This window comes from Chionomys nivalis, chromosome 26, assembly GCF_950005125.1.
Source record: "Chionomys nivalis chromosome 26, mChiNiv1.1, whole genome shotgun sequence".
Lineage (NCBI taxonomy): Eukaryota > Metazoa > Chordata > Mammalia > Rodentia > Cricetidae > Chionomys > Chionomys nivalis.
The window spans coordinates 27,954,931-27,968,184 of NC_080111.1; the positions used below are offsets into that span (position 1 = coordinate 27,954,931).

The following is a 13,254-nucleotide window of genomic DNA, read 5'->3' on the forward strand; positions in this document are numbered from 1 at the left end:
AATCCGTGGTGCGCCTCGCAAAGTACATGTTTGCTTTTTTTCTCGCTATGACTAAAGCACCTTTGGTTGCACAGGTAACACCATCATTTAGACAGAGTCACGAGAACCTCCTGGGGAAGTCCCAGACTCAATTAAGGCGTCTGCACACAGGCCATGTGTTATCAAGTCTTTTGCACACCTGAACCCCAATATCTAATGACCCAAGGATCCTCATTTGTCAGACTTAATAGTCTGCCTTTTAAGGAGGAGAGGTGAGTACTATGGGACATTGTCCATCATAGCCACTTGAAAGCAATCAAAAGCGAGCCAGGGAGCTGAAGACGGAAAACCAACAACAGCCTATAACACAAAAGGATTTATAATCCTAACAAACAAGTTCATCTCATCAATCTTTATTTCTTCTTCATCTACAATTCATCTAGATTAATGAAAAATGTTTTCAAGAAAATAAGAAAATTCATTGTATCTGACATAGAATGATTTCCCTTTGTTAAAAATTTCTGCATAACTAACTGACTTAGCTTTTCTTTTGGTTAAGGCTCCTGGAATATTAATTTGGCATCAAACGGTATATACTGCAGCACTAAGAAAACCCTATTTTCTGAATCAAAACTCAAACATTGCGTTCTAAAATTAAGTCATTCTAAAAAGTTCAGACTGCACATGAGTGTAGCAACACCCACGTTCTGTTTCTTCCCAGTACATCAGAAGCATGTGCTTAAAGAAGACCCCTGGCCATTTTCATCACTTGCACACACTTAAAGGATACAAAAAGCCCCAGCACTGACTCTGGCTACCTCCAAGCATAGCATCAAGGTTTGAGTAGAGTCAGGCCCTGAGAGGCCTACACCCCAATCCTCAGGGCATAGGTAGAGAACTCTCTCCCTTCCTCCTCCCCTCTCAAGAGCCACTACGGCTTCATAGCCCCGTGCCATAAAACAGAATAAATAAATACCCAGAGAAAACTAAGTTAGAGTCACTGTCTGGCCTTAAAAGAAGAACTAAATTATAGGGACATATTTCAGTTTGTTTCCACCAAAGCATACGCTACGGTTGATAAGATTATGACGACACATTCTCATTGGCAAACCCTGGGATGTCGCAAGTTTGTGGTATTATAATTACAACTCTGTCCCCTTCTTCCCCTTCCCAAAGAACCATTAAAATGCACTGAAAGATATACCGGCGTCAATGTGCTATATTTTTTAAAGAAAATGAGTTGCACGCTCCAGCCTTTAAACTGACTGGGACACAGAGCGGCGTAACACGTTTGAGGGATAGTAGGACAGTATTATAATTCCTAAACCAACTATGAAGACACCGTCCAAACATCACACCATATAGACTCCTCACACGCGGAGGTCCTAGGACTGAGAAAGAGCTAATAAGGACACGGCATCGAGCATTCAAACACTCCCTGAGTTCTCCGCCTCAGTATGTATCTACATGTAATGCTTAAAGCTGAATGTGATATGCAAACCCAGCACTCAGGAAGCTGAAGCAGGAAGAGCACTATGAATCCAAGGCCATCCTAAGCTACAGCAAATACCATGCTAGCCAGGGCTATATAGTAAGACCTTGTCTCAAACAAAACAGAGGAAAAAGCATTTTTATCACTGAGAAGACAAATATGAACTTTCCTGGGAATACAACTACATATTGTTGAAGTATTTTTCTCTCTTCTATCTGCTCATAAAAACCATAAAAGATTTCTATACATAAATATATATGTGTATATGATTTAATATTGTACAATTTGGACTAGGTATTTGAAAAGTATATGAAGGGCTGGAGAGATGACTCACCAGCTAGGAACACCAGTTGCTCTTCCAGCAGACTTGGATTTAATTCCCAGCACCCACATGGCGACTCACAACTGTCTATAACTCCAGTTTCAGGGGCTCCAGCACCGCCCTCTTCTGGCCTCTCTGGGCACCAGACATACACATGTTGTACATGCATACATGAAGGCAAACACTCATACTCACAAAATAATAAAACAAATTTTAAACAATAAAAATACACGAAGAAAACTACCTCCTTATTTTAAAAAATTACTGTGTAATAAATACTACTATCATTAATTCACATCATTTGGAAAAACATTTAAAGAAAATCCCTAGGCTTATGTGCTCTAAAAAGAAGTAGTTAACAAAATAGCTAAAAAAAAAAAAATTAAGAAAAAATAAATGCTAAAACTAAATAACAGATAAAAATGAGAAATAACCATATATTAAAAATAAAAATAAAACAGACTCACCAGGGGGAATGTTTTGCTTTTATTGTTGTCATAAAATGTTGAAAATGCTCATTTAAGAAACTTTAAAATATGGATATGGCCTTAAAAAAGAAATTTGTGAAATAAACCTGCTGGTTCAAATGGTGTGTGATTATATCTTCAGAAATGTGAAGCATTGAGAATAAGAATAAACGCACTTGTTTTCATTTTAGAAATCAAATGTAGACTACAGATTCAAGACCTGAGAAATTCCTGAGACTCCTCACCCTTGACTGGTGACCATCGTGTTTACTGCTATGAGATTACACAGACACTCAATACTCTATAAATGGGTGTTTCAAACACCACCTGCTGAAGAAATACACAAGTACGTATGCAACGCGGAAACTCTTCCAGTGTCAAAAGCCAGCTTTCCATACACACAGTTGAGGGAGGCAGAAGGGGAGCACTCACCCTCAAGGCAGGAGCAGAGCACTCACCCTCACAGAGACACAGCTGCAGTCTGATGAGCCTGCGGGCAGGATGGTGATGCTCAAGGCAGAGACATGATGCTGCTTGGGCTTTCGATGCCTGTTAGCTCTCTTGGCTTCTCAAAATGAAGGTGACTAACTCCCCCAAATGTCATACATTTTGCATTTCATGGCATGTTCTTCCCCTCTGACTCGGTACAGCACTACTCAGGCATTCCAGCCACTGGCCGGGACGAGACATAATTATGGTAATTATGTCTACCATAATTAGGGAGATGGCATTTGATCTGATCAAACATTTTTAGAATAGAAATCCAAAAAACACAGAAAGTTTTAAGCATGCAAAATTTAAACTGAATTTCCAACCAGAGAATTAAAGGAGAGTTGAGGCTCTTTTTGCGAATGATGCAAGATGATATACTTGGGATACAATGACTTCTAGACCTCTGCTATCATCAAGCAATAGCTCGTAGGTTCCTGTGCGTCTCAGCTAGGCTTACTGTTGCTGTGACAAAACACCACGACCAACGGGACCTGAGGAAGGAAAGGTTTATTGGCTTATGCTTCCACATCACTGGAGGAATTCAGGACAGGAACTGGAGCCAGGAGCTAGTGCAGAGGCCATGCAGGAGCCCTACTTATTAATTGCTGCTTATGGATTGCTTTCTTATAGTACCCAGAACTACCAGCCCAGGGATGGCACCACCCACAATGTCTAGGTCATCCCTCATAAATCACTAATTAAGAAAATTCCCTACAATTTGGCCTGCAGCCTGATCTTATAGAGGCATTTTTCTTAGCTGGGGTTCCCTCCTCTCTGATAACCCTCACTTGGGTCAAGCTGACTTAAAACTAGCCAGCACACTGCGATCCACAGCACCTAAGGTGAAAATGTACTGCTGGGATTGGGGTAAACAAAAGCTGAACAGCCAACAGCTAGGCAGGAGGAGATCATCACAGGAAGAAGCCCATGAGACCTGGGGAGCTGGACATACAGAATGAAAGAAGGTAAAAAGCCACGTGCCTAAAGCTAGATTGATATACTCGGGGTTAATTTAAGCTATAAGAGCTAGTGGGACAAGCCTAAGCTCAGGCGAAGTTTTCATAATTAAGAAGAAGTCTCCCTATCATTATCTGTGAACTGGTGGCCCAAAGAAAAACCTGTCTACACAGGCATGATCACAGAGAAAAAACAAGATAATACAGAATATTCCTATAAGACAGAACAAGACTGAAAAATACCATGAGAGGCTGCCTGATAAACAACTCAACATTTACCTCTCTGAGTCAGACTAGATGGAGGCCAGGGTAAGCGCGTATCCAAAGGCTGACACAAAACAGGCATCCATAGCATCAGATGCGTGAGTCTTTACAGAGGGGACATTTGGGCAAGGCTGAAAGGGAGGAACAGTGGAGTCGTGGGAGCAAAGAGGAGCTGAGATAAAGCAAGTGGCAGTGGCAGCACGGAATTGACGCCGCGGCAGAAGCGATGACAATGAGGGCACCAGAACAGGGATGTGGCCACCAGGCACCACGAGGCAGGAATGGAATTGACTGTGAAAAGCCTTGAAAGTCAAACCAGGGAAGTGAACTTGGATTTGCGGCTGACAAAGACCTTTAAAGGTGGTGTATAAGGACACAATTTGTATTGGAGATCTTACATCAGGCTGGAACAGGAAGAAAGACACAGACAGGATAGTCAGTCGGAAGACAACCACAAGGCCAGGCAAGAGATGCCGAAACTGTGCGTCCGAATTAGTGGTGGGAAGCAAGGGAACCGAGGGAAGAGAGCCAAGTCAGTGCTTGCATGAGGGGCTGGAGAGCTTAAGGCTCCCAGCCTGGAAATCACACAGCTGGGAAAGCCAGTTTCTAAGTTACAGAAGAGAGAAAGTGTCGGGTTGGGGACCACAGGAATTACTAACATTTTGTGTGCACTGAGACCAGGATGTCTGGAGAATACAAAGGCAGAAACATCTAACTGTGTAGCTGGATATCCAGTGCAGAGTTTGGAACAGGAAGCTGAGCCAGACACTCTGGTGTGACTATAATAGCGGGGTAGCCAAAAGCAAGGCACAGACGAGACACTCAATGAGAGCATGAGAAATGATCTCAGAGGCTCCTGTTACAAAAGAAAAGAGGGCGAGAGAAGCACAGTCAGAGCCTTGGCAAAAGGGCTAGGAAAGGGGGTGACAGGAAACACAGAGTGGGAGACGTGGGCTGGGGGACAGGAGAGACAGTGGCCTGACGCAGGAGAAACAGAACACAGACAGTCCTCTGAAGTCCGGGCTGGTGTAGGTGTCTGTGGAGAAGCAGTGAAGATCCTAACAAGACTGAGTACTTCAAGAAAAGGAAGGGCTGCAACTGTTGATCTCTGTCCACTAAAAACTCACAGGTCTAAGCTTTGACTCTGTTATTTCTGAAGTGACCTTATTCAGGAAGGAGGAAAAAAGATTGTTGATAATATAATTACATTAAGAGGAGGCTACTCTGGAGCTGACCAGGCACCTGAGCAATCTGAAAGATGCCCAGATTTGTGTGTGTGTGTGTGTGTGTGTGTGTGTGTGTGTGTGTGGCGGGGGAATGAAAAAGTTAGTACCAGTGCTTGCTATGCAGAGGTAGAAGGATCCTGAGTCCAAGGATAGGCTACATAGTAAATCCCAGTGGAAGGAAGAAGGGGGGGAAGGATGGAGGAGGGAGGAGAGAGAAACACTCTGAGGGAAGATGCCATCTAGAAGCCAAGGAGAGGGAGCTAAGGAGAGCTCCTTCTCTCACAGCTTGTAGAAGGCACTAACTTTGTCAACATCGTGATTTCAGACTTCTGGTCGCCAGAAACGTGTGTTGTTGAAGCCACCCAATTTGCCTCACTTTGCTCAGACAGCCCTAGGAAATGACTCTAGAGTGAAAGACATCTAGAGACAAGGAGCAGGGCTGAGGGGAGCAGGAAGGTCAGCGACACAGCTACATGGACAAAGGGCTGGCTGCTCAGCTGATTGAGGTTGCAGCAATAACAGGAACTGATAGATGTATTTGCAGAGGGATTTCCTCGAGCAGTCCCTGGCAGCCACGAGGTGAGAGGAGAAGACAGGTCAAAATCCACGCTCAGAGAGATTACAAATGACAGACAAAGGGGCACACCACTGATAGCACTGTCAGGAGACAGAGATACCCAGGGTGAGAGGCAACAGGCAGAGCTGCGGCAGTGAGGCTGGTGCCAGCAAGGACGGGAGAACCGCAGAAATGCGGGAATGAGCAGGAAAGACTGGACCACTTCCTCTGGAAGCTAGGTGAGCAGGAGGTGGCTTGGCGCTCCAGGCGGTGAGTGTGGACTGCCGAATGCCAGCTGTGGACCCACAGACACTGGGAGGCCTTGACAGAGAGAGCTACAATGACTGGAAAACAGTGTGCAGGAGCACCCCCACACCCCAGCACGCTGTTCTCATGAAGTCAGTTACGGCTGCAGCTATGATCTCGAGCATTGTGTCGTTATATAAGTAACAGGGACCATGTTCTAGACTGGAAGTTAACACAGGCGTACACTGTCCCCATCTATCCGCAAGAATTATTACAGTCAATATATATATTGTAAGGTGGTCTCTAAAATAGACTTCTGGGTACTCACAGGTAAGATTTTTTTAAAGGAAGATTTTTATATATTTTGTATACATTTCCCTTGGATTTCAAGAGTGAAATAGGTGAAAATATCAACATCAGTCCTGGGAGCTCCTGCAGGTTACAAACATGACAAAAGAGGCACGGCGAGAAGGCTCGGACACAGTGAGGCTTTCACCACAAAAGAAGAGATGAATTATTTGGATGGGAATACCATCCTCAAAATGAAACGCTTCACACCTCAAAGATCTATCTCAAGCATTCAAGTTTCTATACCTCTCACCCAAAAGCCAAGGAGGGGCAGCATTTTGCAGCAGCACAAAACAGAACTACACAGCTTTTCTCATTAATCAATAACAACTTATGAACTGCTGTAACTTCGGAAGCTTCCAATCCTTTCTATGTGAATTCACTCACGTTTACTGAAGCTTTTGTCTCCAACATGCAAGACTTTGTATATGTTAGTTTTGCATACAATCATTAAATGTAAACAATGCATACAATTATTGAACAATATTAGTGAATAATAATAATTGTATTCTCTTATCTTTTGTATATTAGGCATCATAATTTGTCAAAAAAAATCATTAAACATAAAACTGAGATTCCATATGAAGGCATGGTGTAGGTTCACCAAGACATTCCAAAGTTCTACAGACTCTCCCAGACTGAGTGACAGGTCATCACAGTGTCACCACCAGGCCCAGTAGAAACAATGGCATAAGAAACCAGCTTTCTTTTACCTTCTTTCTAGTTGGTTTGTTCCCCTAGTATGTACCTATCTAGTTCCTTTGTTTTAGCCACATATCACACCAAACCCTGTGGATCCAAACTTCCGTTGGTTGTGGAAGTAAGCTTAAAACTTGAAGGGGGAAGAAAGTCTCTGGAAATCCTAAAACTAGTTAGTTCATTCAAAACTTATAGATTCAACTCACAGTTCATAAACTGGCTACCATTTTACTCAGGGTCCAAATAAATGCACAACGAAGGAAGGGCTGATGATCATCCTGAAAATTTCCTGTCTCCAACTACGAGGGGTTTCAGCCACACCCACTACCTGTCATCGCAAAAGTCTGAAGTCCTCAACACTTAACTGCAAGCTAGTCACATGTAAACACACACACTCACACACACACACACATAAATATACACACACATGATCTACTTTACATAACTCCTGAATACAATTTCATGCTGTTTTGAAAATCAGCAGAGTATCACACTCAGAGAATATAAATAACTAATGCATATTTTTTCTCTCCATCATTCAAGGTCAGGTATTCCCACACACCGGAAAGAAATCTTCACACTAATCTTGGAGTAGCACCCACACTCCTGTATCCAGGCACCCTCTGGCGCACCCTCTGATAAGGAGCCTGAAGCTCGTAAAACTCCGAGTAAGGAGAGAGCAGCCACACCTTGCCGCATAGCTAAGATACTGACCCAGCCCTCCAGCTGCCGGACTCCAGTCTCAGATGAATTCCAGGAGACGATAGAGACTGGATTCCAACAGGAGGCGAGGGAAACAGCCAGAAACCCACACATTCAAGAAAACTTCTACTAGACAGTCTGAAAATGATCCTCAAAAAACTGTTACTTCCCATTTATATGATCATATATCCAGCTCCTCTTAGATTCCAGGAAACTTTTTTAAATTATTTATTTTATTCTTTATTTTATATACATTGGTGGTCTTGCCTGCATGTGTGTCTGTGGGAAGGTGTCAGAATTCCTGGAGTTGCAGTTACAGACAATGGTGAGCTTCCATGTGGGTTCTGGGAACTGAGCCAGGGCCATCTCTCTACTTCCTCCACATGAAAGTCCCCGGCAGAGGTAACTTTGATACTTAGAATCCTACACTAGAGCCCAGAGCACTTTTGAAGAGTGCAGTCTAACTGTTGGTTTACAAATGAGAAGACCAAGACTAAGACTATGTTAAGAACCTGCCCAAGTAGCTAAGAAGTGGCAGATAGAAGCCATGACGTCTCAGCTCATCCCTCTGCTCCACAGCAGACAGTTGCCCATTCCAACGCACACTTACTGCACTTACTGAATGGGAGCCGCATGCAGTGTGCCCAAGGGTGACAAGGGTGAGTGTGGTATCCCCTTGGAGAGGATAAAAAATGGTGGATTTTAAATAGTGCTCTCACCATCTTAATTCAAAAATCATTACACAGTCTTATATAAAATTTTAGTGGTATATCTGAAATGAAATCTCCTCCATAGCCTTAATTTTTAATTGAAATCTTCCATTGCCCTTGTAGCTCTTCCAACTAAAGAGGGTAGATTATCACAGTTAGCACATCAGTGAAGATGCCCTTGGTGACAGCAGCGGAGAAGATCCACACTCTGCCAGTTCCAGACAGTCTTCTAATAGCTTTATATACATTAATTTATGTAATCCACTCAAGCCGTCTGAACAGAAGCTGCCAGCATTGTGCAGACCTGTGCAGAGAGGAGCAGTCGCTCAGCTGCAGGTGCACTAGCATCGGCCCCGGGGCCCGCCTGCATCACGGCTGCCCTCCTAGATCAAGACCCTATGCTTTCCTTAACGAGCTGGAAATTACTCCGGCCCTCTGCAGCATAATGTGCTCATCTGTGAAATGCTGAAATGCCGGGATGGGGAAATGATGGTTTCTGTCACTCTTCTGGGTCTAGCATTCTGTGACTTTTTTAACAATGTTAAAAAAGAAAACAAACAAACAAATCTCTGTGCCATGAAAGAAGGAAAGTACTGCGTGGGAGCTGGTGACGATTTTGTTCCAAACGACAGGACGACTGATTCTACAGATGTTTCAGAATAAGATTACAGGAGTATTTGTAGCTTGTGCCATCCTTATACACTCCTCACCCACTTCTCTGTCCAGACTCTCGGTTTGTGCGCTTGTTTACACAGATGTTAATGCGGCTGTGAGACAGACTAACACCATACAACCACGGTGTAAGCAAGAAAGGAGGTGGTTTGTTTGTTTGCTTGTTTGTTTGTTTTCTAATTCCGTACACTGATGGGAGGAGCCTATGAGGACATGGAGAAATAGGCCTTGGCTTAAAGGAGAAAAGGGGGTTTAATAATGGGTTATGGTTTTAAAACCTGGAGGAAGAAGCAAGAATATTCAACAGTGGTTATATCTGGAGAGCAGGGCTGAAGACTTTTAGCCTCCTCTCTTTCCTAACGTCTCTCTTTATGTAGACTTAAATTACTCCCATAATTATAGGGGAGGTTTTTCTTTATAAAGAAAGAAAAGGTGCCCAATAGTCTCACTCTGACTCCTGAATAAATACTCCCTTGAAAACAGATATCTCAGTAACGAAACGGTAGAAATTCCAGAAATACAGGTTTAGGGGAAACTAGTAATATCTACGAGGATGGAAAAGGAAATTTTCTTCTCTTCCTTCAAGACTAGAGGAATTAAGCTTAGGAGGTTGTTCCAGGAACGCTGTCTGGGAAAGTTGCTTTGGACTCCAGTAACCCGCTTTATTGAGTGCGGACCAGGAAAGTCGGAACAGGTGCAGCGATGAAGCAACAGACCATGAGAGCCAAATGGCGCTGGCCCCGTCCAGAAATCCTGGCCTGCAGCAGGCTCACCCTGAGTGGCCCTCCCTGTAGAACAGGACCAGCACGTGGCCAAAGGGACATTCCCTGAGCACATATGTCCTTGCCTCACTACAGTGGAGGAAGGGAGGATTGCCAGCACCTTTCATGGAATCTGAGCGTGTTAAACAATCAATGCCAACCACTCTATGCATTCATGAGGCTGTGGGGTAAGCACGAGATGTAGACACATCTCTGTTAACATGTAACTACATACAATGGACACGGCACAGCCTGTTCATAACATCCACGTGACTGGCTTTATATATGTACCGTGAAATATTTCCCTTGACGACGCCCTGGAAACAGTAACAACCACTCAGGAAAGTACAATTTTAAAATCCTACTCAGAATGCTTTGTTACCTAGGCATTTTCTTTACCACTTTGTAGCGAGTGAAAAGAGACCCAGCTGATCCAGAAAGAGCAGGGAAACGAGAACAGAAAAAGTCACCTCCTCCTTTGGGAGCCTTGCAGACAATCTGTGGCATCGGCACATCACGCCCTGATTCAGCAAGGTCTGCGAAGGAGCCTTACTGCCCGACTTACCCACAGCTCTGGACTGGCCCCAACGTGCGCGTCAAAGAGGGTTCCTCAGGCTCCACCATGAGCAGGAAGACAGCAACACAAAGGCAGCATGTGTCTTTTGTTTACTGATTCAGATACACCTCTGATGATTACTACAACATTCAAATGACTATTTGAGATGGGAGACTAACATGGGGGTAACAAAAGAAACAAATGTTGTCTCTGGTTACTTAGGGATTTTTTTCCTGGTTTCTTAGGTTATCTTTTCTGTTTCTAAGCACGAAGTTGGCCCCTAGGACCTATACACCTTGGTGTGAGAGATTCGGCCTACCTCGTCAAAGGCGCTGTCATCTTTCTTCAGAGCTAAAAAAGAAAGAGAAAGGAGACCATTATTGTGACGCCTCCCAAAGAGAATCTAAGTCCCGGGAAAGAGAAACGGGGTGCAGTACAGTGTTTTCATCTCAGAAAGCAAAACTGTGCCCCCCACCTGAGTAACGGTGCCATGATATAAATACAAAAACTGCAAATGAGAGCGGGAACAGCACCGCATGCATCTGTGAAAGACTTTTCATAAATATGTAAATGACGCATTCTTGGAAATAAGGAAGAGAAGCCGGCATGACTTTCACTACCGCTTCTGCGGCAGAACATGCTTTAATGGAAGTATAAAAGGAACACAAAGTAATCTCAAACAAATTTCCTCTGCCACACCTGGTGTTTCCTCCTGTGTGCTGTGTGGACCTCCCACGCCTCTTGTTAGGATGACAAACACTCTGCACCGTGTCAAAGTGATATTTTAATGCAAAGGAAAGTTTATGCGTGGTAATAAAAAAAAACAGGCATTATCAAATGAGTACTGTATGGGATAGGAGACATAATTCAAATTTTAACATGATGAATTTTTTGAAAACGTTTCACAGAAACTAACAAATACCTCAGATTTATCTTAAATACACTTAACCTTGGACATGAAATTTGATCTGACTCTAAAGAAAAAGAAAAGAATACAACACGTAGTTGTCAAATACCGGTTAATTAAGTCCTGTAGTTACAACGTTTCAGAGTGATGAAAAGGCACAAAATAGCTCCTTTCTCTGAAAGTACCAGTTGCAGAAATGTTTCAAATCTACAAAATTCTGCCTAGGTGTTTACAGGCCTATACTGGATGGTCCTAGCCTGGATGAAAAGGCTTGGGTAGCCGTTGCTTGAAAGGTCGCGCTCTGACAAAAGCAATGAGAAGCAAATTACTCTGGCAATTAAGTTCTGAGAAATTAGTAAGTCTAAGCAGAAACTCCTTAGTAAAAAGTTAGATACTCTAGCTATGCGGCGTCAGGTGTGGTGTGCTGCCATGCGACTTTTGAGACAAGGTCATATTCTGGAACCCAGTTCGGCCTGGAACTAGCAGCAATCCTCCTGCTTCAGCTTCTCAAATGCTGGGACGACAGGCTTGAGCCACCATGCCTGGCTTTCTAGCAATCTTAAATATTTCTAGCAATCTTGATCTTGCTCTGCTTTAAAATATCATAAATTTGTCTTTGTAAAAGGTCCAGAAGAATGTAGCCGTGGTGCTCAGCCAGCAGGGTGCAGGCTGACCAAGCCAGCTAAGACTAAGCACTTAGTTCTTAGTCTTCCCTTTCAGCCGAAAACACACTGCCCACCTTCATCACTAGGTAACAAGCTGCCCTGAATTAAAATGAAAGGACGATCCTTGTCCCGGCCTCAGTGGCTGCTCCTGAAATCAGCCACATGCATATTTTCACCTCAGATTTGTCTCCTTACACTAAACCTGAAAGAGGGAAAGGAAGAAGGCCCTAGCTGACTCTACTGACTAATTTTCACCAGAATGTAACTCCTAATCTCAAAACTCTCAAGCCCAGCCAGCAAAGGTGAGTCTTTTAATTAATATGCTTGTCTGGCAAGGCCATTACCAAACATTAGTGACATAAATATAAACAAATTTCTCCACTTGTCAAAAGGATGAGTATTTTAGACTAGCACTGCCTTCACACACAAAGTACCATACCAGCACATAATTACAGCTTCGGCTCATCCATCAATCAGTTAGCAAGAGGGAAGAAGCCACGTGACGAGCCTTGCAGACGCGTGACTCAGAAGACAAACTTTCGAAAATATTTTATCTACTGTGGCCACTGCAAAAGTGCTGGAAGTTTAGACACCTGTCTTCTCGGGCAAAGATGTCCTGCGGCCGATGCTGTCCCATCGGGGTCCGAAAACAAGGAGTGAAGGCGAGAAAAGAATGAAGTGGGGTGAGGGGTTCTCAAACATTCACACCAGCCCACTTCTCCCTTCTTAGTTCTGACAACTTCACACCATCCTTAACTATAAAGGGTGGGTCTAACATTAGACAGAAAAGGGGGAATAAAGAAAAAATTATAGGTGCATTTGACAAGCAACAAAGGTCTCTCTGCTGAATGATACGCTCAGGCCCTGTGTGCCACAGGGAAGAACAGATTTAGACTCAATAGATACCTTACATTATTAGATTAATACCTGACACAGTTTTTTCTAAGTATTGCATCCTTGCCTTAAAAAGCAGTTAATAGTAAAACAAAGACCACGGTGTCCTTGCCAGATAGTTATCAAGTCACTGCTGATAAACTCTGTCCTACACATGCACACAACATCTTGTTATTGATTACATTCTCTGATTGTCATTAATCATTTATGTAAATGTAAAACCACAATTGTCCTCAAGGATATTGTGGGACAACAGGCAGATTGTGCTACCATGGCTTAACAAAAGGATAAATATGAAGTCATTTAATATGATCAGACGGGCTATCTGGTCCTCAGTTCA

The 13,254-nt window shown here is 43.4% G+C and overlaps 1 protein-coding gene across 3 annotated transcripts in view; it reads right to left on the reverse strand.

Moving 5' to 3' along the window:
• Window positions 1-13,254, reverse strand: part of Cdk14 (cyclin dependent kinase 14) — a 617,691-nt gene that overhangs the window by 500,938 nt on the left and 103,499 nt on the right. For 2 of the 3 annotated variants that reach the window (XM_057758883.1, XM_057758884.1), the window contains one exon: window positions 10,768-10,799. Coding sequence is in view for 1 of the 3 variants with exons in the window: in XM_057758884.1 (XP_057614867.1) it covers window positions 10,768-10,799 (32 nt within the window). In the remaining 2 variants the exon portion in view is untranslated. Of the gene's footprint in view, window positions 1-10,457; window positions 10,528-10,767; window positions 10,800-13,254 lie in introns of those variants that run through there. The other variant, XM_057758887.1, reaches the window with a different exon arrangement.